At 37.0% G+C, this 27,878-nt stretch overlaps 5 protein-coding genes across 6 annotated transcripts; all 5 read right to left on the bottom strand.

Annotated features, from left to right (window-relative positions):
- Positions 1–138: 138 nt before the first annotated feature.
- LOC147472815 (uncharacterized) lies at positions 139–9,247 on the bottom strand. Of its 2 annotated transcripts, none has more exons than XM_086588247.1 (18): positions 9,081–9,247; positions 8,848–9,001; positions 8,642–8,772; positions 8,459–8,562; positions 8,247–8,342; positions 7,394–7,487; positions 6,303–6,423; positions 6,005–6,195; positions 5,534–5,625; positions 5,405–5,460; positions 4,094–4,183; positions 3,897–3,996; positions 2,254–2,361; positions 2,031–2,103; positions 1,046–1,212; positions 810–867; positions 464–719; positions 139–375 (listed from the first exon to the last, which is right to left on the bottom strand). In XM_086588247.1, the coding sequence occupies exons 1-15, from the start codon at positions 9,238–9,240 to the stop codon at positions 1,094–1,096; spliced, it is 1,689 nt and encodes a 562-aa protein (XP_086444373.1). In that variant the 5' UTR covers positions 9,241–9,247; the 3' UTR covers positions 139–375; positions 464–719; positions 810–867; positions 1,046–1,093. The 2 variants fall into 2 exon arrangements, with proteins under 2 accessions (XP_086444373.1, XP_086444372.1); XM_086588246.1 differs by having other exon boundaries at positions 506–719.
- A 1,409-nt stretch (positions 9,248–10,656) lies between these two features.
- Positions 10,657–13,835, bottom strand: LOC147472814 (NAD(P)-binding Rossmann-fold superfamily protein). Its single transcript, XM_086588201.1, has 2 exons — positions 12,297–13,835; positions 10,657–10,894 (listed from the first exon to the last, which is right to left on the bottom strand). Exons 1-2 carry the CDS (start codon positions 12,923–12,925, stop codon positions 10,825–10,827), a joined length of 699 nt encoding a protein of 232 aa, XP_086444327.1. The 5' UTR covers positions 12,926–13,835; the 3' UTR covers positions 10,657–10,824.
- A 530-nt stretch (positions 13,836–14,365) lies between these two features.
- LOC147472813 (acyl-CoA) lies at positions 14,366–19,507 on the bottom strand. Its single transcript, XM_086588200.1, has 12 exons — positions 19,313–19,507; positions 19,088–19,237; positions 18,840–19,007; positions 18,482–18,564; positions 18,163–18,361; positions 17,279–17,400; positions 16,661–16,727; positions 15,683–15,733; positions 15,558–15,610; positions 15,202–15,412; positions 14,950–15,120; positions 14,366–14,578 (listed from the first exon to the last, which is right to left on the bottom strand). Exons 1-12 carry the CDS (start codon positions 19,418–19,420, stop codon positions 14,519–14,521), a joined length of 1,443 nt encoding a protein of 480 aa, XP_086444326.1. The 5' UTR covers positions 19,421–19,507; the 3' UTR covers positions 14,366–14,518.
- A 355-nt stretch (positions 19,508–19,862) lies between these two features.
- On the bottom strand, positions 19,863–22,363 carry WDR5A (Transducin/WD40 repeat-like superfamily protein). The gene is made up of 2 exons (XM_086588230.1): positions 21,156–22,363; positions 19,863–20,494 (listed from the first exon to the last, which is right to left on the bottom strand). The coding sequence occupies exons 1-2, from the start codon at positions 21,801–21,803 to the stop codon at positions 20,201–20,203; spliced, it is 942 nt and encodes a 313-aa protein (XP_086444356.1). The 5' UTR covers positions 21,804–22,363; the 3' UTR covers positions 19,863–20,200.
- Positions 22,138–27,408, bottom strand: LOC147472811 (uncharacterized). Its single transcript, XM_086588231.1, is given in 18 exon segments — positions 22,138–22,368; positions 22,468–22,597; positions 22,744–22,890; positions 22,973–23,129; positions 23,211–23,352; positions 23,448–23,538; positions 23,622–23,728; positions 23,976–24,088; positions 24,091–24,139; positions 24,319–24,489; positions 24,750–24,885; positions 25,175–25,294; positions 25,387–25,506; positions 25,853–25,909; positions 26,094–26,215; positions 26,404–26,473; positions 26,612–26,723; positions 27,220–27,408. Coding segments are annotated over 18 exon segments (2,229 nt in total). The 5' UTR covers positions 27,374–27,408.
- Positions 27,409–27,878: the final 470 nt, after the last annotated feature.

Here is a 27,878-nt window from a genome sequence, read left to right as displayed (position 1 = left end):
ATACTAAAGAACTGGGTAAGAAGGTCGACTAGTCAAATACATCAAGTGTTTAAAGTATACAATTATATATAGTTGCAAGAGCAATTCCTAAAATAATTTATCTCTGTATGAACACAATGTGGGATCTGAACAAGCGAGTTCTTTTAAATCAATTGAATTCCATTAAAATTAACTTTAACAAGAAACAATTAATAATAGAGTGACTTGTCAAATGACTTTAACAAGAAATTTGGTGTACATTGAAGCCCTTTTTGAGCACTGCCCGACTCGGTTAACCTCTATATATGCCCCTGAACATATACTTAGTTGTCACCAGGAGCCCTTGTGTTAGTTACAGTTCCATTTAGAGATGCATCAGGCTTGTAACTTATCCATCTGTTTAAACCCATCAAAAGAAGAGGGAAAGTAACGGTCAGTTCAAGTATATGCTTAGAATTGAGACCTAATGAGATTAAATACATGCAAACCAAGGTCCGTAATCTGGAATGGAGCAGGACTTGTCGACCTTATGGAACTCGTTTATGCCTCAGTCCATGGAACTGGAGAGTAAGGAAATCAGAGAAGATTCTGCGAGCCTAAACGTATAAATGAAGGGGAGATCACTTCATTATGTATGGTTCCCAGTCAATCCACAGTAAGTATCAGGTCTTGAAGCCACTGATTTTTATCTCTTGCAGCTTCTTTGATACGAGGGAATCGATCAGCCCAGCGGGTGTATCCTGCATGGAGGTTTTTAAGAGAAGTGGTCTTAAATGAAACTGTTTTACAAAATTGAAATAAGACAACAGGGTATTGATTGGGGTACCCACCTGCAGTGATAATCTGGTGAAGATCCCCTTCAGTTTTGGCATCATCTGACATTTGATCCTGCATTTTTAAAAATAAATTAATCGGGTGAGATCATTGAAAAATAGTTAAGCAGTCCTCATTTATTGACAAATGATGCACAATTGCACATGGAAGATGGAGATAAGTAGATCATTCAGAAGGTAGTCGAGCTACAACAAATTACAAAAATTTGCACACAAGTAGAAGAGCATATTACCTGCCCAGATGTTCTTAAACTTTTGCAATGAGCCGAAAGCAAGACTATTCAGAGTACTTTCGGTTTGAAGTCGGGGTGACTTAAAAGAGCCTCTTCTGATGTTGAGTCAAAGATCAGAGTGCAAATGCTAGAAGCCATCATGATGAAAGATGTGTCCGTGATAAAATCTGGATACATGTCAAGAAATCTTGATCAGGAAAAAGAAATAAAAAACTTTCTCATCTTAAATCCTACCTACAATCCCTTGGTATCTTTGATTCCACCCGTTTTAGTTCAGTTTTAGTTCAGTGAGATAGCTAATCTTCAGTCTTCCAAGTTCTAACTCAAGAAATCGGCTAATCTGTTCAAGTGGCTGTGTATTTTGTGTGTGTGTGTGTTGTTTGGGGGGACAAGGGGTGGCAACAACCAGAGTTTTAAGAGAACTACAACCTAAACCCATGATATACACAAACATGGCTATCAACTACAAAACTAGCATAACTAAATGCAGAATTATGACCTGAACAAGATGAAAAGAAAAATTCAACTTTTTTCCTGTGCTTGAAGGCAATTGGGTAGTCTACAATGCATAGGCTACTTTTTTTGGGGGCAACAACACTTATAGTCCTAACAGAACAACCACCTAAAATTCTACCTGGCAATGACCCAATGATGTACACAATTTGTGCATTTTCAACATGGCATTAGCTATCAACTGCAAAACTGGCATAACTAATGCAGAATTATGAGCTGAAAAGAAGAAAAATTTATACTTCTTTCCTTTACTTGAAGGCACTCTACAGCGCATGGGCTAGTTTACCAAGCAAAAGAATTTGAAATACCTACATTTTGGTTTGATAACAGGCTACTTATAGAACAAAATTTTCTAGACTATTGCCACACTGTTTGCAGTTTTCCTGACGAAAAATAGAACAATGTTTCACATTCATGCGTAGTAAAGAAAGAAACAGAACTTTGAGAAAGAATTGCAAGTTGAAAAAGTAACCTGTACAAGACGCAAATGCTGTCAAAAGACGAACAATACTAGACCCATCCAGTCGAACTGAAGCCTCCTCTTTCTATTAGGGAATCAAAGGAAAAAGGATTTAGCCACCAGAAAGCTCTTTATCTACGTTGAATTCAAATTATATAAGGGGAAAAAAGTAAGAAAAGAAAACCAATCCCATGTAAACTCAGTACTGAATGTGCTTGGTAACACATGGAAGTACCTTCAAAAGGATATTCATGATAGTATCACATGCCAAGAATATGGTCCCAAAAGCCTCACCAACTACCAGGTTATTCAGATCCATCAGTTTGACAAGACAATTTGTAACCTGTGTAAGCCAAAACAAGTTGATATCTTGGACTGCAGTATGCCATACATCATATAGTTACAACTTATACGTCAGTATATCTATTACCACAAGCAATACAGTAACGTCCGGTGTACCTAAAGTAAAATTTATTTTTAATTTTTTCAATTTTTATTCGAATTGTCTCTAGAATACACTGGAAGGGGTTATATATGAGAGTAGTGTTAAAATATTCTATGAAATAGCATTAAAATATCCCTGAACAGTTTATTAGAAATTCATCACGTTTTTTTTAATCAGCAAAACAATATATTATATTAATAATGATGATGCAGAGTGAGATATTCACACTACCAGAAGTACAAACATCCATACACAGTCTAACAGTCTTCTATGCTAGTCTTGATCTACTTCTATGCAAGACTAGCATAACAAATTAAAGGCTGGTTTTCTGTGGATAGGGTCTCCCACCGTGGAGATCTTCCTCACAAAAAATCAGCTCATTTGAGTTTGTGTAACCTTATCAAAACGGGTTGCAAAACTTAAAGTTGTGGACCATTAGATAAATCCTGAAAATTGCAGACATCTATCTACATGGTCATATATAATCAGATTGCCTGAATTGTGTGTGTGTGTGTGGATAAGATCTCCATCGTGGGGATATCCATAAATTATCAGCTTTTAAGTCCTTTAAGTCATTGTGCAAGTCCATTTGGGATGGCAAGCTATCCTTCCCCAAAGGTGATAAGTCACTTTAAACCAATGTCAAATGTCAAGATTTAATGCCTTCATTAGAAGGTTTGTTGTTAAACTGGTTTTCCATTAGTGGTGTTGCGATTCCAAAATTCTGTTTTACCTGAACATACAGAAATATAATTAAACATGACATTATTAAAGTTTCTGCTGCTCCAGCTCTAAAATGTGATATAAAGGAGAACATGATAACTTTATATGATAACAACTAGATCATAATTGGGGTTATACAAGCAATTGTTTACTTGCCTATTTGAAAGAAAAAAAAAGCAGACTAAGATGGCCTACGTTACAAAGAGAAAGGGGGAAGGGGTGTAGAACAACCAAGAAAAAACAAAAGAATACAACCCATCACTCCATATATAAAAACATAAGACGGTCTCACAGGTACAAAAAAAAAAACACCATCTAAACTTCTTAAAGGCTTTAGAGTTTAGACACCCCAAAAAAAAAAAAGGCCTTTTTTGAGAGAATTGAATCTGTTTTGTCAAAATACCAAATTCATCATGTTTAACCTCATTCATTGTAATTTAGATTATTTTATTTTTTTTCATAAGACTTTTTCTAGCATTTTGGAATATAGCCAGATCAGAGCCTCAGGTTCACAAATAAATAAGCTGAATCAACTAAAGCTTAGCCTGGAGGATCTAGTCCTTGGGTAAACTCTCTCAATCATGACCATTCTTACTAAGATTGATAGTACAAGCATGGTTTATAATAATCTTAAAGACAAAGAAAAAAAACAAAGCACAAGCACTTTAGATATGATATGATTTATAAAAGACTTGCTTAAATATACTTACAGGTTCGAGTCCTTTGTTTGAGGCCAAGATCCTACATCCCTCAGTCTCCATTGTTATTTGGCACAAGAGTGGAAGCATAAAGCATACAGAGTAGAATGGGCTGTTAACAAATCAGGCAATTTTCATATAGTTTTTACACAGTAAAATCACAATTATAATCAATCAACCAAGCATGTTTAATGAGGTAGTAAATAAACCTTGATTCATCTTCACCCTCAACTGAAAGAATGTACTCGAGAAGATCCTGAACCTTTTCCTTGCACACGAATGGTGACTCGGCCAAGTAGCTGCAGAAAATATGCTTGTGAGAGTAATTTTAGGATTGGGTCGCAAATTACTGCCTTTGCATTATTGAGGTATGTGAAACAGCCTAGTTTTAAAGATAAACAAGATAAATAACATTACTTTAAAATGACTATAGAAAATGGACTATATAATGTTGATGTTGGGGACAACCAAGATTTAGGCTGACAAGCTCATTTTGGCATACCTCGGAATTCTATGGTTGTGGCTGTGTCTTAAACCATCTGGGATCTGATGGTGGAGCCCTTCAAGAAATGTATCTAGTGAAAAGACAAATTCCTAAGGATACGTGAGAAAATAAATTTGATGAGGTCTACATTCTTTAGATTAAAATGGGTCTCGACTTTCGATCCAAATGACTGGAGACTATGGTTCACCACATTGAGTCCCTTTCATGAATGTTCCTTCTGGTTATGGTGACGACTAACATAAATTCATAAAAACTATGATAAACTGTGAAACACTCTGGTTCTTGCAGATGTCAAAATTCCTAAGGATAAGTGAGAAAATAAATTTGATGAGGTCTACATTCTTTAGATTAAAATGGGTCTCGACTTTGGCTCCAAATGACTGGAGACTATGGTTCACCACATTGAGTCCCTTTCATGAATGTTCCTTCTGGTTATGGTGATGATTAACATAGATTCATAAAAACTATGATAAACTGTGAAACACTCTGGTTCTTGCAGATATCAAATAAATTATAAACACAAAAAATTGGCAGTTTAAGAATAAGGAACTTCCACAGAAATTTTGAAATGTTAAGAGAGACTTTCTATGTTCCAACAGGCCATCTATAGTATTCTATTCTTATTGCAAATATATTACGTTCAATAAGAAGCGGATTGGCAAAGTATGTCGGTTACTCTTGAATTTCTGATGAAATATTAGGATTTGACTGTTGCCAGAAATGTGAGAACACTAGTTCTTAATATAATTCTTTCTCACTTCTAACAACTCTCACTTCTAACAACTAGTCTTCACTTTCTATCTAAATCTATACTGTTTATATATTTCAATAACCGAAAATCCTGCTAAAACTTGAAAGATTGCGCAACAAATGTGCACGACTGATTAGCAGAATGCAGTGCATTATCAAGGTTTTGAGTTTCCAATTGTACTTAATATCATTCTTAAACCATTACCGAAGAAGAACATAAATAGAAAGTAGTAGAAGAAGTAGAAGAGATTGCACATGAGCGGACCTTCCAACAACCCGTACTGAAGCAAGAAGATCAGCTCCTTTTCTTTGTCCATGTTCCTATAAAATAATTATTGTAATTTCAGAAATAAGAACTTGCATATTTTGAATCAAACTTTGTTAAGATATTTACCTTCGCATCTTGCAAGAACTCCAAAACCAGACCAATAGTCTCATTTAACCCCTTTATCACCTTCATTATAGTGCTTTCATCGATATAGGTCCCTGTATGCTTTTCCACGAATAATTAATATACAGAACCGGAAAACATAACATGCATATGCTTGAGATTGGTTCTTTTACGCATGGCCTATTACAACAGGAGGTTGAACTAATACAATTAAATACAAAAAGAAAGACTGAATAGTGGATTTTCCTTTAGGGACAGGGTCACCACCTGGAAAACTTAATCTAATGTTTAGAATCTGAAGTTGGACGACAGATTCCAGTTTTAAACGAAGTTACCTAGTAGGGTAGCAGTGTCTTTATTTTTATTTTATTTTTCCGTTAATCTAGGTTAGCAATGTCAACTTAAGAGAGAAATTTTAAAAAATGTATTACTGTAAATGAAAGTGCTAGATAACATTGAACAAAACCCCGCGACCTTCGTCTCCAGCGACATTTGAGATCAGTTTGATTATCTTTTCTATTAATGAAAATGTTATAGCAAGATTTTGTTGCTTCAAGCGAATGTCTGCAGATGATTCACTAGAAGCTTCATACTTCAAATAAGCGATCTCATTAAGAAGAACTGCCACTTCAACCCTCGAAGACTCCAAGACAAGAAGTAAACACCTATAATGATAGCAAAGAACCAAATCACGCAAAGCAGACAATAAGGGTCTGATAACTCAACGTCTCAACAAACATCATTAAAAACCATTCACTGTAACATTGTTTACCTGTCAGCTGGAAGAGGGTCTTCTCCGCCAGGTAATTTTCTCTGATCAATCAGCCACTTCTCGCCGAGTATGGATATTGAGGACTCCGCTAAAACAAGGGCTTGAAACTTTTCAGTAGATGCTGCATATTGAATATGACACATAAATGTCAACACTTTCAATATAGTAAGAGATTGTTTTTTCTAGGTAATAAAAAGGAGCAGCATAAAAACGGAATACCAATTCACGGTGCATATCCTTGATGATGGAACCAAAACATGTAATCTTATGGTTTTAACTAATGCTATAAAATTCAAAATTGCAAGTTCATCTATACATTCCCATAGAATTAACAGCTGCAGAGCACACTAACTAATAAGTTAAAGTGGAGGAGTTTGTTTCCTAAGTGATTGCCAAAAACAAATAAACACAACAAAACCAAAAAAAATGGAGCCTTAATTATAGGTTTTTCAGAAACAAGAGGGAAACTAACATGAACACATCAACTAGACATTGCAACACGGTTGAGCCTGCTTCTCCTGCTGATAAAATATAAGTTTAGAGTGCCTTTTGAGTTTGAGTTATTATTTCCTGAGATTCAAAAACACTTAATAAGAGTTTCCCATGATTTCTATACCGTGTCCATATTTGTAAAGATTACAAATTGTTGACATTAACAATTCCATACTTATTTCTACCTAAGCTAAGACTGCAAAAGACATAAGATAGATCAATACAACACAAAATATATACAACAAATTTCATGTCTTCAAATATATCTTATGAGCCAGGCATAGTACGTCATTGCCTCTTATGCGAAAATTGGCATCATGGTGAGGATGCTGCTGCATCCAGAGTTAGAATTCATCTGGCAAGGCCCTTCACAGGCCCTCTAGCCAACGGAAACATTCCAGGACAAGTTTATTATCTATCCATAAGATCCAGAAGTCCCTCAGTCATTGAGTACACAAACAATATTGGTCTTGCACTCAAGACCAAAATATTAGTCTTGCAACAAAGACCGACCAGAGTGTTTCATACAAACAATCTGTTGAACATCAACATACAAAAAGAACACTTCTGCAACAACTGGGAACTAACAGATTACATACCAACACGATTCTGTAAAATTGCTGCAATTCCAACGCGCACATAGATTGGCCAAATCTCATTTGACACCAAACGGAGAGCATCATGCAGTGGTGCCTAAAAAAATGAAGAATTCTCATCAGTGAAGGTCAACACACTAAAATTTTCCCAAAGAACGTAGTAAACTGATCATGAGAAAAACAAAAAAAGAGAGCATTGGAATGCTAACATAAACAACAAAAAATTCAAAAACTCTAAAGAGAGTAGAAACGCATCCACATCAACATCTTATAATCCTTACGAGTTATACCCTCAAAAAAGGTAAGAAATCTTCACAAAGTGCGGCTTATTAAAATATTATTCATGTCGCTGAACTTAACTTGCTCTCCCCCCCTTTTCAGCGTTGAAATTTTCATTACTAATAAACATTCAAAGATCTGTAACTTCAATCCTCGTGTCCATCAAAGGGGAAATTGGATCTTTAGAAGCTCTAACCATTACATATCCAATAATTTGCATAATGATCCAGTACATATTATTAAAAATTTAAATGTCAGGGTTCAGGATGCACCCAACAAGAGTTGTAAATTTGAATTTCTTCAGACCAACAGTGTTGGAAAGGGAGCAATTGCTGCACTCAAGGTTTTTGTGGGGTGAAAACAAGTTTAAATCGCTATTTAAGGTTTATGAGGTTTCATCCTGTTCAACGTAAACAAGACCCAAACAAAACCAAGCTGCAATATATTTTGCTCACTTCTTTTCCCCAAAGAAAATGCAAATTTGAAGGAGCTGTTTGCTTGGCAATACAAATTTATGAAGGAAATTCAACCAAGTAGAATACATATTAACAATTTCTAGAATAAAAGGCTAACTTACAGCATATTCTGAGGACAAAAGTGTAGACAGAAGGTTCAAAGCTTTGAATTTGAGAGCATTGTGCAACAAAGCAAACTGGCGAGCTATGGCGGCCACCTGAAATAAAACAAAATTGCTCATTCACCACATTAAATATTGATTTCTTGTCTCAACTAAATGAATTACTATAACAAAGAACGAAAAGATAAAAGTTGACACCTAAACCCACTCACCAGTTGTGACAGCTCAGCTGCATACTCATTATACAAGCTATCCATGGGCATTTTGATAAGCATAGATAGCACAAGTGTCATGGCAAGCTCCAATGAATGCGAACCTTCATCAATGAGTCTTATTACACACTAAAATCTAACAAACTTTGTACACAGTTCTCAAATCAAGTAAAGACAAGTTACCATCAGGCAAAGCAGGCATGTTGTTCGCAAGCACATTCACTCCCCGAGACTCGTAAAACGCTGCAAACCCCTCTTCCGAAGAAGTTGACACTAGGAATAAAAACTCGTAGCATTCCTCAACAACAACTGACCTGCACCCAACAGACATTATTATTAATGTTATATAAAGTTACTAATGAAAACACAGTGAGTGATAAGTGACTGACCCGTTTTTAAGTATGTCCAGTATATAAGGCACCTTGGAAACCATATCTTTGGAACGCGCGATTTCAGGTACACGACAAATAGCAGCAAGAATAGTAACAGAAAGTTGTAAATAAGCCTCCTTAATATCACCACTTTCCACATTATTACCCATTCCTATTATTATAATAACATAAATGTCAACAACTAACTAACAAATAAAATATCGAAACATTTCAAATATATATATATATACCGGTTTTGAGCAAGCGATCGAGAAAGCCAGGGCCGACTGCGTTGTATATTTTGAGAATAGAGTGATGGTCATCTCCTTTACAGAATTTAGTCGATAAAAAAAGTCCAGCTAATTTTTGCTCGTCTCGTTCGCCTTTCAATAGCTTCAAACATTCTTCCATTTTTTTCCTATTTCAAATTTTCAACAAACAGAGAGTGAATAGAAGAAACTACAAACTCACTACTTATAATAACTAGTTAACTGGCACGTACGTGTGCGGTCAGTTGGTTTGTATGGACGGGTTTAACCCTCCCTCACATACAGGTGTTGAGTACAATTGTATACTTTAATTTATTGATTACATTCAAGACATAAGAATTTATTTTCATTAGTAACACTCTCACATTGCTCCAATATTCTTCTACATCCTGATTTCTAGTCCCTTCTAATCCTTTTTTACATATATATAGACATCCTTTGCTGCCACTCTGTTTACTCATAACATTTAGCTCCATATTCAGTATAAAGACATCTCCTTTGCTGCCACCATTGTTTTTGCTCTAGGTTACATGGACACGGCAATATCTAAAGCTAAATGCGTGGAAATTCGGCAGAGCACGAGTAAAGAACACAAAAACGACTATAAAAAGTAGTAAATGATGAAGAACCTGTTTTCTTTTCGACGAACCTGGGTTTCTTCTTTCTTTGATCATTTTGTCTTGTTTGGCTGGCTAGGAATACAACAAATCAAATTTTGAGAAGGTAGGGTTTCATTTATATGATATTGGAACTGGGTGGAGAAGGCTTTCTGCACATCTTTATTCATCTTCAGATCATGGGCTTTTCATTTTCAGGTCCCAAATGAGACATGTACTCGTGGTGAATATAACTCAAGTTTGGTTCTTTATGGTGATACATCCAGAACCGATTTCAATCTTCTCAAGTGGAAGCCCAAATTTACAATGTCGAACAACAGCCCCAAAAAACTCCAGGTCCCAAACTTCAATGCTACACAAAAACCTCCAGATTGTTTGATTGTATTTTAACATCATTTTTTGCATACAAAATGAATGTAAATGGAAATAATTAGCATTCTAAAAACAAAAAAATCTCATCAGTCGACAGCGTTTCAAATATTTTAAAGAATATTTTACGGTCGAAAAGAGAAATAAATCGATATTTTGTTATTTTGTTTTGGAGATTTTTCGTGTTTTCATTTCGAAAAGACTCCATTTTTTTTATCCATAGGCAGAAATAATATTCATTCAGGAAAAATTGAGAGACTGTGCCTCTATGGTTCAGGGTATGGCTACACATGGATGTTTTTTCAAATCTTTAAATGCTAATCAACTTTAGGGATTGTAGAAGAGTAGGTAGTAGATGCTAATCAACTCGTGAACCAGATGGTAATCTCAATTTACAGAGTAGCAATACCTATTTGGCATTTGGATTTGGAGAAATTGTAACTACTTGAGGAATGCACCTATTGCTATAAGTGGACATGTGACCTTAATTTCCTTCAAGTTTTTGTAGGTTGCTCAGCTTGCGTTTTGCTTTGTAAGCAATATATACCAAGAGCACCCACTAAGACAATAGATGGAGAACATTTGTATGACATGTTATATAGAAAAAGGCAGAGCATAACTAAGAGGAGTATTCAGAATCACAGATTAACAGATGAATCATCTACATAGTTTTGACTTGCATCAAGGGAGACAACATATTCCCACATAAACATTTCTTGACACACTTGAGCACTGCACAATCACACGGTAAGTGATGCACCATTATCTAACATTGTAAGGTTGAGTATCATAGCAGCAGCTTTAGGTGCCCTACCAAGACAAACAAAGTTTCGTTAAATACTATCCATTAATAAGTCTAGAAACTGAAATGAGTATCAATTAATAAGTCTAGAAACTGAAATGAAAGTATTTTAACATAAGAGAAAATGCTTATGCCTAAGACTTCGTCAAGCTCACATATAACAAGAGTGCGATACTATCCAGTAAATATAGTCGAATACACACACCAAGATGTTGATAGACATACATTAAGGAGAGGTTTCAAACTTGGAAGACCAATGTGTCACAGCATATCCATAGCCCACCCCCACAGTCTTAATAACAGTTAGCATGTCAGCATCCTGTGCTTCATCTACCGAATCATGGGAATAGGAGTCTGCCGTGGAATTGCCAACCTAAATAACTGTTATTTTGAGCACCTAATGACCTTGTTGGAAGAGTGATCTCAACTTCCACATACACCTTTTCTTCAACACCGGTTACAACTCTATACCAATGATAGGAGATTTCTTTCTGGTGTGGTTTCCACAAAGAACTTGGCAATACGGCTTTGACATTATATGCCACAGTTACGAGTACTGTCCATTTGCTTCCGAGACAAACTATGAAATATCAAAACTTTTATTCAGTTTTTTTATCGGACTCGAAAATTTAGATTGGAAGCAGAGTTCTTGGTTCAATGGGTACTTGGAGGAATGTGTGTTTTGTAGTCCTAGGTAGCTGGCTGGTGTTAGGTTGGAAATGGTTAGGATGCTTAATGCTACTAAACTCCTACTTATCAATTGAGGACAAATCAAACCAAACCTGTAAGAGGTAGAGATATAGGAAGATAAACACCAAAAGAGGGTGGTACTCTCCTACCTGATGCCATTCATCTTAATTAACAAATAGATTTATCCAGAATGAGCGAAGTGAGTAATCCTTGGATTAGGGGTATGCTGTCTGACTTGACAGCTTTTATCTTCATCCCTCTTCCCATTCAATCTTTCACTACTAATGCTTTCTCCCCCGCCCCCCGCCAAAAAAAATCTCCATCTCTCCTCTTCTCTTCCACAAACCAGAGCTCCCTTCTTCCTCCATTTCCCTCACTGTCTCGTGGTATACTAATCTTAGTTGTTGTAATCCTTTTCTATTGACATGAACTAACTTCTGTTGTCTAGCATTCTGAAAGACGAGAAAACTCACCCCCCCTAGCTGATGTAAAGATAAAATGAAATTCATATCAAGAAGTTTACACTCTAAGAATCTCAAAACCAGATGTGTTAAAGTAATTCCGATTGGCCGAAATAAGAAAATCTCATCCAATTATGATATACATAGTGAGAATTACACGAAATTAGGTTTGGTGCCAGAAGAAAGATGTAAATTGTTGCAATAAATGATTATTTTTTTCTTTAAATATAAAAAGAAAACAAGGGAAGGGGATAATTACCAGGCATCAGGACTCTGATACACAGAAGCGGAAGCACCAAAACAGGAGACGAGCATGTCGGTATTGACAACGCCAGGACTGAGCGCAACAATGGCCATTCCTTCTGGCAGCTCCTTGGCAACGGATTTAGTCAAGCCCTCAATAGCCCATTTGGAAGCACAATAGGGTGCAACCTGGGCAGCAGCAGACCTGCCCCAGCCGGAGGACATGTTGACGACGATGCCTTGCTTCCTCTGGACCATATGTGGTAGGAAATGTCGCAGCACGTTGGCAGTACCCTTGATGTTGGTGTCGAGGACAGCGTCCAGCTCTTCCGGGGGCACTTCCCAGATCTTGTTGTTCCTGTTGATGGTGCCGGCGTTGTTGACGATGATGTCGGGTGGTACGCCCCCCCTGGCCTCCATGACGGTCCTTGCCAGGTCGGCCACACTGGTGTCGGAGCGCACGTCTACTTCCATGAGGAGATGGTTGTTTTGGAGGGAGGGGCGGAGGGCGTCGAGTTTGTCTTTGGAACGGGAGCAGCCGATGACGGTGTGGCCTCGAGAGGACAATTCCAAAGCTAGGGCTCTCCCCAAACCTTTGCTCACCCCTGTTATCAGTATCGTCCTCACAACTGGACCTTTGTTCATCTCTGCTGATAAAGACTGAGACTTTAAAACCTGGACTTGTTCTTATTATTATTGCAGCTCTTGGCGTGGATGGCATTTCTCCTTTCCCCCTTAATAATATACTGACATTGCAGTTTCTACCAACATCGAATTGCTGCCTTAATAATAAGAAGATGAATAGAGCAGATTCTATCAAATAATAACTATTGCCTTTTATTAAAGACTATATATTTACAGTAAACAAAGCTATTAAGTAATGAATGAGTCAAATTAAAAAACAAAAAATGGGTCATTTGAAAAAACAAAAATCATTCAATTGTCTCCTTTTATTTGAGAAAAGGGCTGAATTTCGGATGAGCCAATCCTCCTGCAAGACCTATAACCACCAGTAGGAACTCAAAAATACTGGAAGGTGTCACACTTTATGACAGAGGATGGCTCAGGATGGAACCAACAGTTATTAACTGATACTTTTGACCCTATTATTGTTGGGCTCATCAATCAATGGAATTCATGTCATATGGTGGCCAAGAAATAAAGGGGATTCTCTGTTAAATCAGTTTTCCACCTGCTGAAAACAAAGGAGTGGGATAACTGTGATTCTACCTTCCAAACTAAAACCATCAAAATGATTTGGAAAGCAAAGGCTACTCCTAGAGAGCAGTTATTCCTATGGAAAATGTACATGCATATTCTTCCTATTGGAGAAAGAATAAAAAACAAGGATGTTATGTGTGGTTTCTGTTTTAACAAAAAGGAAACTATTGAGCATCACTTGTTTGAGTGTGAATGAGCCAAAACCCTATGGTTTGCATCACCACTGGGACTGAGAACTGAAGTATATAAGGGCTGGACAGCCTGGAGATGGTTAAATGAGATAATGGAATAGTGTAATAGCAAAGATAACACCATAGCTAACCTTGGGGTATATGTTTGTACTCTTCTGCAAGCCTTGTGGGACAATAGAAACTTGGAAATGTTTGACAAATGAGCATCTAGGAGAGAACTCATAGTACAGGATATGAGAAGTTCACAAACTCATGTGTGTCATTATATAAATGTCAAGTAATCAGGTTTGATGGAGCCTTTGATAAGAATGTTGGATTAGGAGCAGGAGCAGTTATGGCATGGGATGAAGATGGAAACCTAATAGCTGCTGCAGTAAGAAGATTTAGAGCCACTACAGTAGAAGAAAGTGAAATTTTGGCAACTGAGGTGGCAATGAACTTGGCGCAACATATAGGAGCAGAAAGCTTTGTCTTTGAAGGAGATAATGCAACTGTTATCAACTGCTTAAAGTCCCCATAATCTAGTATTGCTTGGCCCCTACAGAATATTGCTAGATCCATTATTCAAAACTCTAGTAGGTTTAATTATGTTTGTTTTAGTTGGTTAAGTAGAATTTTAAACAGAGGCACATGATCTTGCCAAATGGGCTGCCAGGTCCTCTGACATTAGCTGTTTGCCCAAGTATTGGGTAGACTCTGATTGTATTCCCTTAATTTTATAAATATATGTTCTGTTAGCAAAAAAAAACAAAAAAAAAATTACACTTCTCCTGTTAACAAACTAGTAACTGAATTCATATTTACAAGATTGTCAGGCGTCAGAGCTTTAGTGTACACCATCCTTGAATGGACCAGAATCGTGCATTAGTTGCATAACACGCCTAACCTGCAATGGACAAATGAATGTTTCAATTAACATCAATTTGGCTTTGTAACCGGTTAACATCCGAAATTTAGATAGATATATATATATATATATATATATATATATATATATATATATATATATATATATTTTTTTTTTAACTTTTACTTTATCAGCTTTTTAGTTGGTTTTTTCTATTTCCTCGGATCTTATTAACTTTTTATCAATATTGTGGGAGATCACCTTTCTCACCCAGACAGGATCACACACTATCGATCCTTGTGAAATCATGTTATAAACAAAAGTTCTAGAAATTCACACAAGCGGAAGATCTGTCTTCATTACAGGAAAGAAGAAAAAAAGCTTAATTGTTCGAGGCAGTAAACTCATACCTGATGTCTCTCACGCACTAGAAATTCTTCTACAGCTTTCCTGAAACCTTCATCTGAAATGTAGTGGGTGCTGTAAGTTGTCTCAGGCAGATAACCCCGTTGAATTTTGTGTTCTCCCTGAGCTCCTGCCTCTACTTTGTTTAGATTTAGTTCTATAGCAGCTTCAATTGCCTGTATGATAATGCAAAAGCTAGGATAACTAAACAATCGGATCACCGCTATTAAGGCGAAAAAGAAATGTCAAATGTAGACCTGGTAATAACATGCTTCGAAATGCAAACTTGGGTAATAGGCGTCTGGAAGACACCCCCATAGGCGCCCGAATAGAGTATCTCCTCCAATAAGATTTAGAGCTCCGGCAACAGGCTTATCCCCATCTTCAGCAACAACAAGTAGTACACTATCCCCCATCTTTTCGCCCATGATATGAAAGAAGTCCCTTGTTAAGTAAGCTCTACCCCACCTGTAGATAAACAAACGCCAGACGTTTTCTTTTTAGTGCAACAACAGGGAGCACAAGGAATAGATTGTCGTCAGTAAAAGATGTTTTACATGTTGAAAGATAAAAAGAAGTCAAGGAAAAAGAAAAAAAGGAAGAAGGATATAACTTGTTGTCAGTGGTGCTTCTGTAGAACTTGTAGAAGGAATCCCAATGCGTAGCCTGCCATCACACCATCGACGTCTTAATAAGAATACTACTATAGCAGAATCTGTTAAGTCAAGCACGCAATACCTTAATTTCATATCCACGGAGGCGTTTCATCGTTATATTCTGTGCAGGAATCTGCACAAGAAAGTTTACTTTAACAACCAGCTATTTCTCAAGCAAGTGCAGGTGCAACAGTCAAAACAAGAAAGCTCATTTCAATAACCAAACTGTTTTTTTAAGCACAAGAGGAGTTCAACTAATAAGTAAATAAAAAGTTGAATAGGTTCCAAGATTTAGTTTACTAGCATAGCATTGTATCTGCAGCATGGTCCGAAATATTAATATCGGTTTATTGGATCCTTCAAAATATCCACACATATAAGCCAAAAAAATCAGTGTCAAGGGATAACTACGAAAAACATGAGTTCTATTGATAAATTAAAATATCACTACCATGTTTCCCTAGAACCAATTACATAACGATATTGTTCGGATATTTTGGACCTGGACTGCACGCGAATCCAAAGTTATTAAACATGACCCAGCTTAAGTTGTGAAATAACTTTGCCTGAGAGCTGTTACGGTCCTTCTTCGAGTCTTCTTTTCAGCATCTACTGGATTCCACATGCCAGGCTATATGCAGCAATATAGCTCAAGTACGTAGCTGAGTAAGCGCATACCATATGGTGTCTAACACAGATGATGGTGGGAAAAGAGCATTCATGGCCCAGAATGTACAAAAGTTCGAGACTGGTTGTTCTTGCTGATACAAGTCTGTCCAATTTACCATTTTCGTTGATTCAACTTGCACTCTAGATTGCAGGACCTATTATGTGGAAGAAGCAGTTTAATTGGTCCAAATGACCACCCCAAACTCTATATATAGGTCAATCATGTTTTCAAAATGACATCAGTGTAAAGAAGCAGTACCCTTAAGAAAAACTTTACTTCAAGTATGCTTCTAGTAAAGATATTTATTCTTTTTTAACCTGATGAGTAACATTGCTTGGAATCTAGAAGTACTATAAATCAGTCAATCTCAACAGGAGAGCGGTACACTACCTTTTTACGCTCTTGACGAATATTTTTTCGTTTGCTTTGTTTCATGTCCATCAAGAACTCGTCAAAACTGCAGAAAGAAAAGGGCACATTTCATGGAATTAAAAAAGGATACCCATGAGAGACTACATGTACAACATTCCCAATATTTATTGCAAGACACTTCAGATTTCAATTTCAATATTATCTTTCAATATTTTCCTGTAAAGTCACACGTTCTACTCTAACGCCAATGAGGTTGACATTCCTAGCACACTTTTATATACAAATACATGATGCGATCCAAATAAAAATAACACATTATTTTCAGTAAGTTTCCTCTTTTCCTGAACAATGATCCCTGCATTTGAGACAATGTAGATATATGTGTTAAACTTATTACTTAGGTCAGTATGTCTGAGTTACCCCATTTTGGACACTGACACACATTGTATACAGCCAATAGGTAACCCCTCATAAAATCTATTTGTGCAAAGCAGAAATAAAGTGAAACCAATGTGGTGATAAAATGCAAGACAGATGAGACCAATAAACATCAATTTCAAGGCTAGCAAATTAAGGTTTATTAGAGAGAAAGTATAATACAAGAGAGAAAGGTAGTGAGAATACAAGACAACTCACTTTTTATAATTACGATTTTTCCAATGGTACTGCATTCCTATCCTTTGTAGAAAACCATGCTCTTTCATCTTATGCCACTCAATTTCAGATGGAAAGGTCACATGCACTGATGAAACTTGGAACTATCATAGAATACAAATCATGATAAGTTTCAAGATGCTGCAAGTTAAAGCAAGTGTATATTTCAGGTCTTGTACGAAATTACAAAATGGTTACACCCTTTAGTATAATCAGAACTAGCTAGTAGTAATTTCAATCCAGAAAAGAAGTAATCATTCTGTGAATATAGAAAATAGAGGCTTTTGCAGGGTTTTTTTCAAAGAATAGTCTTGCAAACCAGCCCTTTATTTTCATAGCAGTACGAGACAAAGTGGATAGTTTAACATTTGGGACATATTCAGAATTACTGAATTACAAAGGCATGTCTTCAGCGATAGATGTACATGATAGAAGCATTGTTCGACAGGATACTTTCTTTTTACTTTTTTAGATTGGTTAAGAATTTACTAAGCAAGGAATTATGCTTTATCTCAATAGGAGTGTCTTATAAAACAATCAAATTCATCAAAGATCCACGATACGTCGAAGAGATTTAGAAGAATACCAAAGAGAAATAAATTGGATGATTTGTGTTTCATGAGATGCAAGATGCCAAGATGAAAGGGACAATGTTTTCTGAACTCATCTATACCCACTAACAATGAAAGACAAAGGTCTTGCTTTTATATGCAACCTCTTAAGCTACCACTCCAAACTCAAAAACATTTCAGAAGCGCAATGGCAGAATAGTGGAATATAGTTACGTAGATAAATTTTGCTCAACAATTGATCAACAATATTAATATAATTAGTCAAAACATAACTATTTTGCAAAGATCTGATACCTTATCAGCAAGATACTTGAGTGCCCAAACTAATTTGTCGAAGACTTGGTCTTTATACCACATGTTACGGATCAACATCCTCTGACCAGTTACTGGAGTAAAAGGAACACAAGACTGTAACTTTGGATAATATTTACCGCCAATACTGTAGTAGGCATCCGCCCAAGAATGGTCAAATACGAATTCCCCATTAGAATGGCTGCAAATCCAGAATTAAAAATAGCTGAGCCAACACATGAAGAAACAAATATGTAATCAAAGGAAGAGTACAAGAAGCGAATATGAGGATTGTACGGCAATGGGAAGGAAGATGTTAAACCTTTTCAGATAGAGTGGAACAACACCTAAAACATTGCTAAATTCATCCCGAGCAATTATGTGGCGAGGTAACCATCCTGTTTCCTGCAATAGGGTCCAGATAAGATATCAAAATAGTGTTGGAAGCCTATCTTCTTTCCCTTCAGTGTAACATATGACAAGCATTGCATCAAGGAGTAGAGCCAATGGCATGAAGTTTTAGCAAACATATGTTATCAGGACGTAGTCATAGGAATGGCAAATGATCTCATATGTCTAAAGGAAAGAGAAGTAAAGTTTGAGATGAGCACAAGTAAGTAAGAGTGGAAGAAGTAAAAAGGTCCAATTCATAAAACAACTAGACTAGAAGTTGAAGTGACCTTGACAGAAGAGCCGGATTCCTCTAAGCTGGAGAGGAAAGCATGGGAAAGAAAGGGATTGAATTTATGCAAGCCAGTAGTTTCTAGTGCACAGGCGTCCCAGTCATTGGAAGAAATCTCTGAGATGGAAGAAACAGCCCAAACAGATACTTTCAGCTCCTCCTCCTCCTAGTAGTAGAGAGAGAAGCCCAACATTATTATTATTAACAATTAAACAGACTCTCTGAAGATAAACAAAAGCAGCACACCTGTGATCCTGTGAGCTCAAATTCCCCAAGTGATGAGTTCGTTTCTAAAGTAGTAGGTGTACCGTCTACAGTTTTCCAAGGTCCCCAGAAAATAGCACGAATTGTTGGCAGCCTGAAAAAGCCTTGTTTTGGAGACCATCTTCTTCTTCGCTACAATAATAATAGATGTTATTAATTGGTTACTAGTTATTATAAAAAAAATGACCATGAATGAGAAATGCTTACTAAGGAGAACAACGGAGGGAGAAACTGGGAGCAGCAGCAGTGCTTGTTGGGAGGAACATTTTTTAAACTGTAGCTGTACCCCGTTGTTGAGAGTCCAGCTCCAGCCATGCCACCCTTTTCCAATTTCTCCTATTTATCTTTTCTCATTTGCCTACGTGCCTCTCTGTAAACCTTTCAAACGTTGATACAAGCAACCACTTCAGTACTAGTGCTTCTATACAATTTCCAACAATTCATTTTCACCATTTAACCCGTTCAGAAAGGAGTCATTTTTGTTTCAAATCAGGATAGGCCAATGAGTTATCAATCTGCATGCTTTCCCCGTTTATTATTTCTCCCACTATGAGATGGCCAATGAGTTATCAATCTGTTTATAAACATGTTGTAGGCTTTGCAGCACAGATGCATACCAACTTCGACAAAAGGATAGGCCAGTTATCAAAAGGAATATTTCTCCCATGTTAAACCAGGAAGGAAAATGAGTTATCAACTGAATATAAATATGTTTTACTGTCTGCGTGGAGGTACTAAATAAAACTGCTACTAGTGCTGAAGAGGCTAAAGCTTCTGATTTCTCATTACCATAAAAATTGTTAACAAGCACAGCTGCAACATCCTTTTGTCATGCCTATATATGATATGAAACATTCAATGACCAAAGAAAAACGGAGGCCGTACTGGTTAATCCTGAAAAATAATGACGACTGCTTTAGTTTGTTGAATGTGAGCTTTGGACACAGTAAGCTGCTTACAAAATCAATTCCTTCAAATCTGTCTCAGATTCATGTTCCTCAAGTTCAATTCACTAAATTAAAGATAAATACATGAAGCTCAAAGTTAAGATGGAGATTTTCTTCAAATATCCAAACAAAATGTACCCGAACTGAATCAATCTCTCTCCTGAGTCCATATCTTCACTGTCTTGTCATTCCCAAGGGCACCAGATGCAATCATGTTCTCAGAAGGGTGACATGCAACAGATATGACGGTATCTGTGTGGCCTTCCAACTTCTGGATTACTTCTTTTGACTGAAGGTCCCACAAGTAAACATGGTGATCCTCCGACCCACTGACAATGTATTTTCCATTTGTTACAGAAAATGTAGATGAAATACAGTATTTTGAATTAACATGGCCAGTGTATGTCTTCAGAAATTTCCCCGTTGAAAAATTCCATAGCCTCTGCAAATACAAGACGATATGGCAAACTAAGATCATAGCGTACTTGATGATGATGAAGGAATATAAATGGCTGGACAAAATATTATGCACAAGTACATATATCTGCATGTTTGTTATTACGCATGTTTGTAACTAAGACAAAGAGACGACAGAAAAGTTCAACATTACTCCTTAATATTTGCTCCATTATATCATATTATACACCTTAATTCAACTATTACCTAGACAATCCTATCCGCAACGGACGATGCCAAAGTTAACATTTAATAGCACAAGTCCAAGTGCTAGAGTCAAGGGATAGAGAGCAAAATAAATAAATAAACAAATGCAACAATCATCACTACCATCACCATACAAGCAAAACATTTACTGAATGCACTCAAGCATTCCTTGCAAATTGCAATATGGGGGGTGAGTCTCTGCAGTCTATTATGGTACTAAGCAAAATTTTCCTCAAAAGTGCATTGCTATTTGGAAAAGGTTCCAAGACTGAGATGTAACTAATTAGGCAGAATTAGGCATAAGCAAGTAAGTTAACTAAGCAAACCTCTAATGTTACATAAGTTAGCAGGTGTGATTTGTTACAACATATTGTTTTAAGTTGTGAAATAATCTAAAAGACACAAACTTTTAGATAAAACAAAAAAAAAAACACAATTACCATGGTACTATCGAGAGTACTGGCGAGGATGAACTTGCCATTGGGAGAGAACTTGACGAAGGAAACAGGAGGATTCTCATCATCAATGAGAGTCTTCATACAGTGGCCAGTAGAAGCATCCCAAATTCTGCACAAACCATCATAGCTGCTGGAAACAATCAAGGAACCGTCACGATTAAAGTGGACAGAAGTGACAGGGTCAGAGTGAGCAGGAAGGACTCTGAGGCACTTTCCAGACTTGACATCCCAGACCCGAACAGTCTCGTCGAAGGAACCGGAGACAATCATATTGGACTGGGGATTATAGTTGACGCAGAAGACGTAGTTGGTGTGGCCGTGGAGTGTCTTCACTAAGGTAGAGGTCTCAATATCCCAGATACGAACGGTCTTGTCGTCGGAACCGGAGCACAGATAGCGAGAGTCGGATGAGAATGCCAGGTCGGAAACGCCCCCGTCGTGGCCCTGGAACTCTTGAAGAAACGAGGATGAGGATGAGGTGTCATAGAGGCGAATTGTCTTGTCTGCTGATGAACTGGCTAAGAGGTTCCCGTCGTCGGAGAATTTGACACTGGAGATGGCTCGCTTGTGTCCTGTTAAGGTTTGCTTCAGTGTGTAGGGTTTTATCCCTGCTGATTCTGTAGCTTCCATTAAATCAAATTAAAATATTTGCTTTTGCCCCACTGATGAGAGAGAGCTGAGAGGGAGAGGGGAGACTCTGAGATTGTACACAAGACTCAAAACCAAAAGCCCAACCCAGCCCAACCTTCACCCTGCTTGGAGAGCCAGAGAACAAAACATCTCTTGGCTCACAACTTCACTCTTACTAATTTACCATCATTCATTGCTTCATTCCCCTCTACTTGTATATGTGTACAATTTCAAATAAGAATTTCTTATATTTACACAAAAATTTTGTATCACTGTCCTACTACCAGGGAGGACACAAGAACAAATCCAACCCTCCTATACCACCATTTGAAGTCTAAGGCCCTTCTAAACGAATATAATCATACATGATGCCTTGAAAAGGACTTGAGCTCCTTGCTTGAGTCAAGTAGATAGTATTGAACCCCTCCATTAGAAGATTACTTTGTATCTCAACTTTATACAACCAGTACAGTCCATGAATACCATGTCTTGCTATCGCATTGTCCTTGCCAATTAGGCCAGTTGTATAGAGTGGCGGATCTGCTCTCGGATCATTCACTCGAACCTGCAAAACCGAAAATTGAAACACAATTCACAGAAAAAGCAGCTACAACTGTTGGTGTCTAAATAAAAAGAGTTGCATGTTGACAGTCGAGCTTCATACTTGTAAATCAGCAGCTGTAGCTGATGCAAGCGCCAATCTTAGTATATAGCTTCCATTGTCATAACCCAAACTATCAAGTTGGAATAGAATTTGCCATGTGGTTGCTTGGAATATATTATCAGCAATCTTCCTGAAATGCGAAAGAGTTTATGTTTATTTCGAAGCTGAACTCATGACTAACCTCATTTTTAAGACCCAGGCTACAGCACAATGAAAAGAAAGTACATAGGTACATGCTAATTATTGGAAAGCAAGGGTGCCGAAGTGGTATCAAACCTAGTAACGTGAGCATAAAACCAATCCCTTGAGTAGTCGTTAACATCAATTGCATAAATGAGATCTCCATCTGGATACAAGTCTGTATACCTTTCCCATAGCCCATATTGCCTAAACCTATGAACTGAGGTTGTAGGCTCACCATCACTGTAGAGAGCCATACTTAAATTAGTCAATCCACATGTATTATATACTACGGAGATAATTAACCATGACACCAAGACCAAACCTGCTGGGACTGTTGAGATAAAGTCTGTTGATGTATTTTGGATAGGGATCAGGTATAAAAAACTCTGCAGCAGAACGATCTGGGATGCCTATTTCCCACAGTGTTGGGCCATCTCTTGGAGGTTCATACACAAGGTCACCCATAATGATATGACATCCTATTTCACATTATATGCATTAATAAAACCGTGCATGGTGCCATAAATACATATAGTCAAAACTCATGAAAGTTGCTAAACCTGGTGTGATGGTAATATTGACATCATATCTGTAATCTCCAATAAAACCAGGTACGTATGCATAAAGGTTATGTTCGCCCTCGTGAATATTGTAAATGGAGAAAAACCCATTTGCGTCTGCTTTAGTCCAGAACTGGTAACCCTGAAATGAAAATGTAAATAACTACGTGTAAGTGTGCAATAAATCTAAGGCCCTGAGCACTAGGAATGAAGATGTGGAGACTAAGATACATTTACCTTGCCTTCTCTTTGCCACGATCCAACATCTCCTGGTACAGCCAAACCCACAAAAGCAGAGTCTGCTGATATGTAATCTTGACTGATGTATCTAAATCACAAAAATAACCCAAATTTACTAGTAATATGTGTGTGTGTCAGAGAGAGAGAGGGAGAGAGAAGAGAGAGGGGTACCTATCCTGGACAAGTAATCTACCAGTAACAGTGCCACGCTGTTCAGAGAAAGGGTAGTCATCTGAAACTGGGAATGTATACGGCCAGCTTTCGACTTCAATCATCATCTAAAAGAATATGTAAATTTTAGCAGATTTAGAGATGGTTGGAGGTTCACAACATTCACAAGACCTAATGATGGATCTAAATGAAGAACTTCAGTTAGCTGATCTAAGAAATCGTGGAAAATTTAAACGAAGTCAATATGGGCAATAAAAAGGCCTTTCAAGCCTAACTAAATTCCGTCCATTTCTACGACCACTGAGAATAATAAGTTCTACCATAAAGAATTAGTATGAAACCAGAGAAAGCAACCTGTTGTTTGGCATCTTGCCAAAGTGTTGTATAGGGATTAGTTTGGTCATAGTCTGTCACCGCATTAAGATAGAAGAGAACAGGACCGAAAACCTTTTTCCAATATTCACCGTTTGAAACTTAAGCACCACATCCTCTCCACTGTAGTGAAGACTATGAAACATCTGAATATATAGCCACCACATACACGTCACCACTTTAATCAATTATGCAAATGTATACATATATCATTTTCATCCTCTAGAAGAAGAAATTTTTGAGTTAGGTTGTAGAATCAACATTTCGTATAAGTACATGCTATTCACCAAATGACAAGAAGTTATAGGATTCTAAAGAAACATACTGATAGGGTGGTGGGGCCGACATGAGATGTGAGATCTTGCTTGAGAGGTCCGCCACTTTGGAACTCATTGCTTGGCATGATGGCCCAGAACCCCATGAATGGATCGCCAGAAATCCAACCATGGACTTTGCAATCTTTGTTTTCACATGAATATTGGTATTTGTCATCCACCTGCGCTGCATGTCATCATCAAAAAAGAACAAAACAAGATTGCATATAATCATCATCTATCTTAGTTTAGTTGTGTTCATCGTTTTTGACATAAACCGCTACCCTAGAGACCTTTGCAGTTCCAAAGACTAGTAGTCCCACATCTATATTCAAATATCATACGAGTTTGCTAAATGAATGTTTAACTCACCCTTCTGGATTACTATAGATATGTACCATGGCATTGACTTGTTTTTATGGACAATGGGATTATAGTGTACCTCTCCTTTGAATTCCGGATTGGTTGGATTTGTCAAGAGAACGGCTTCTTTGTAGGCTAATGGTTGACCTGTATCACGATCTTCTGGCATTGGCATGGCCCTTTGCCTGTCATCTGATATAGCCATATAATGAAACCTAAAGATCACAAAGCCCATATTTATTATCAATAAAATTGTGTAATTTAAAATTCCTTGGAAAAGTTTTCAATAAGACATGAAACAAAAATACATATGCGAAATGTTGGTGTCAGTAATGACATAAAATACATTGGTGTAACAATCATTCAACTATCTTCAAAATTTTGAGTAGGTAGGTATGTACTTAGTTTCTTATCCACTGAATTTTCTGCTTGAAATTGAAATTATATGTGAGTTTTATCTAGTAAACCAGACTACCTATATGTCATGAGAAAAGAAGATTTTACTTGTCGTTACTAGGCTTGAAAACAATCCTGGTTTGAGCAAGGTCAAAATCTGGCCATCCATCTAAGTGCTCGTAAATGGCATATGAGTACAATCCAGAGCAACCACGTAGCATTACGAACCTGTTTGATCAAAATAATCTAGTTCGTTAAGAATTATAAACTTACTTTTGTTACAAATAAAGGAAAGAGTGTTAGTTGCACCTGCTGAATACCTTATGTCTATGTTCAATGGAACAGAGTTATTCCCCAAGGAAGGATCCCATTTTCTTACAAAGGATAGCTCAACTTGATCCGGATCTTCCTTTATCACCATAAAACTTGTTGCTGATATCCTACATAATGTTAGTTGCTATGAGGCAGTTCGAGTTATTGTGGAGCAATCATTCTACCTTACAAGACATTCCAACTAAAGTATATATAAGATCTTTGTCTTGTGAGCAATAATGTAAATTCAATGTACACTTCCCAACAAAATTTTACCTAATGATTTCCTAAAGATTATCACCCTAAAGAACATGGATGAGCCCCCCTTGTCTGTCCAATTTCCGATTGATTGTCTTTCTTCCATATACATCCAATCAACAAATAGAAGATGAAACCTCTTTTGAACCTATAACTGTCACCCTAAATAGATATTTGACCTTTTATTGCATGAAAAAATAGAGGTCTTGGACAGACCTGTCATGTATTCCATAATGATCCTGCTCGGGTTCACTCCAATCGAGATCCCAATACCTATTGGAGAACAAATTACAGATTAGATTCCTATACTTTTGGTGTGTTTGTTAACTAATTCTTTTTCACATCAAGATTTCTATTTCCAGTGGAAGGGTGGGTGATGATGATTCATCATTTAACAATAACATTAAATTCTTTGGATTAAGAAAAGGCTACAAATGTCAATTATTAATGTATATACCCTCTATTTTCTTCTTCATTATGAATTTCAAGCAAATTGTCGACGTCATTGTATTGTATCCTAGTAACAGCTCCTCCTGGACTGGATAAAGTAACTTGGACAATGCCATTATCCATCACCACCTGAATATAGATGTTAATATTCACCAACAAGTAGATAATTAACCGCGCATTTAGTCTTATATAACACGTACTGAATAATTAACAATTTACTACCAGTATTGCAAGAGCAAGACTTTAACTAAGAAGACGGTATGTGTGCATTACTAGCTAGGTATAAAAAATAAATATAAAATTGGAAAAAATTATACATTATCATTATGTACTTGCAATTGCACATCAGGTATTAAGTTTGGGGCGTCAGCTACCGCAGGATATCCTCTGCAATCAAATGGAATATAGGCAAGAAATAGTCTAATTAGACTTTAAAATGAGGGATTAATTTTTTTTCCTTATTAATGTAGGTACTCTTTGATTAGTTATGACGTTAATTCCCCGAAAAGAAAGTACAGGGTGCACCTCTTATAACTTCTTCCCAACAGTTCTCTGGTCATTGGTTGCCGCCCATCCAAGGATTTAAAAGCCTGGTCTCTCCCTGGTGGTGCAGATTGCAGCTTGGTTGTTACATCATCTGCTTGTGAAAAACAGAACAACACCAAATGGATACTTTTTCGTTAAAGACCCTTACACCAAGTCACCAAACTGATCCATCCATAGTTAGATGCTTTTAACTTTGAGACTGAGGGTCAAAACAACAACACCATTTGTAGAACAAATATAGAAAGATTGTGGATATCCTATATAAATATTGCCTTATATACAAGTGCTTCTCTTTGATGAAGTGAAGCATAGTTTTTTCCATTTTTCCAAATTATTTCTAACCAACTTTTTGTAATGTAACCAGCTGTTTTGTCTCAATTTTATAAGAAAATTTTGGTTCTTATGCTACTAACAATTGTAAACACGTAGTAGCTTAATGTTAAGTTGCAAACAATTGTTATATACTCTAAACAATTTCCTAGCTGCTGTACACAAACTTTTCTTGTTTGAAACAGTTTACAGGTATTGAAGGGAACCACCACAAGGTGGTCCTCAAAACAAACGTGAAGTTGAGCATGAATCCGTACCTTGGACATATCTACTTGAGCTGGAGTGCAATGTGTGAGTGTCCCTTATTTGATGACTCAGGGGAACTAGCGTAGCTAAGACAAGGAATATGCTTACACAGCAACAAGTAGTCCATGAAAACATGGCACTGCTTACAGTCTTTCTTTCTCCCATGGATGGGGAGCATTGTATTTCCCCTGCATTCTCACTACACCACCTACCAAGAGTAAGAAGACAATATTTCATTTGTGAGAAAGTGTCCATAAATATATAGTAGTAAAAGAAAAAGGAAATAAAAGAAAAGGAAACAAAAACTTGATGGTAAAGAAAGTATATGCTTTTTTGCACCTGGAAGAGTTAATTTGCAAAGGTAAGAGTAAGAACCCCTTGGTAGTAGCAGTAGTATGAGTTGTGGAGAGAGAAAGAGACATTGCTTTGAAAGTAGGGAAGGAATAATAACTCGTGAGAGGAGAAAGGTGTAGAATTTCTGGTCTTTGTGGAGGGAGAGGAAAAGGGAGAATGCATTGAATTATTATTCGAAAGCTTATTATTAACACTTTTCCTATGTATGTTTCATTCATTACCGAAAGCTTATTCACATGTGACTCACGGGTACTGATGTTAATTCCAACAAACAATGTAACTATCAGAGCATTCCCAATGCAAATATCAAGGGATG

The sequence above is a fragment of the Coptis chinensis genome, unplaced genomic scaffold, assembly GCF_015680905.1.
Source record: "Coptis chinensis isolate HL-2020 unplaced genomic scaffold, ASM1568090v1 utg73_pilon_pilon, whole genome shotgun sequence".
In the NCBI taxonomy this organism is placed as follows: Eukaryota; Viridiplantae; Streptophyta; class Magnoliopsida; order Ranunculales; family Ranunculaceae; genus Coptis; species Coptis chinensis.
The sequence above is the reverse complement of the archived record's forward strand: the minus strand, read 5'-3'. Positions and strand labels throughout refer to the sequence as shown.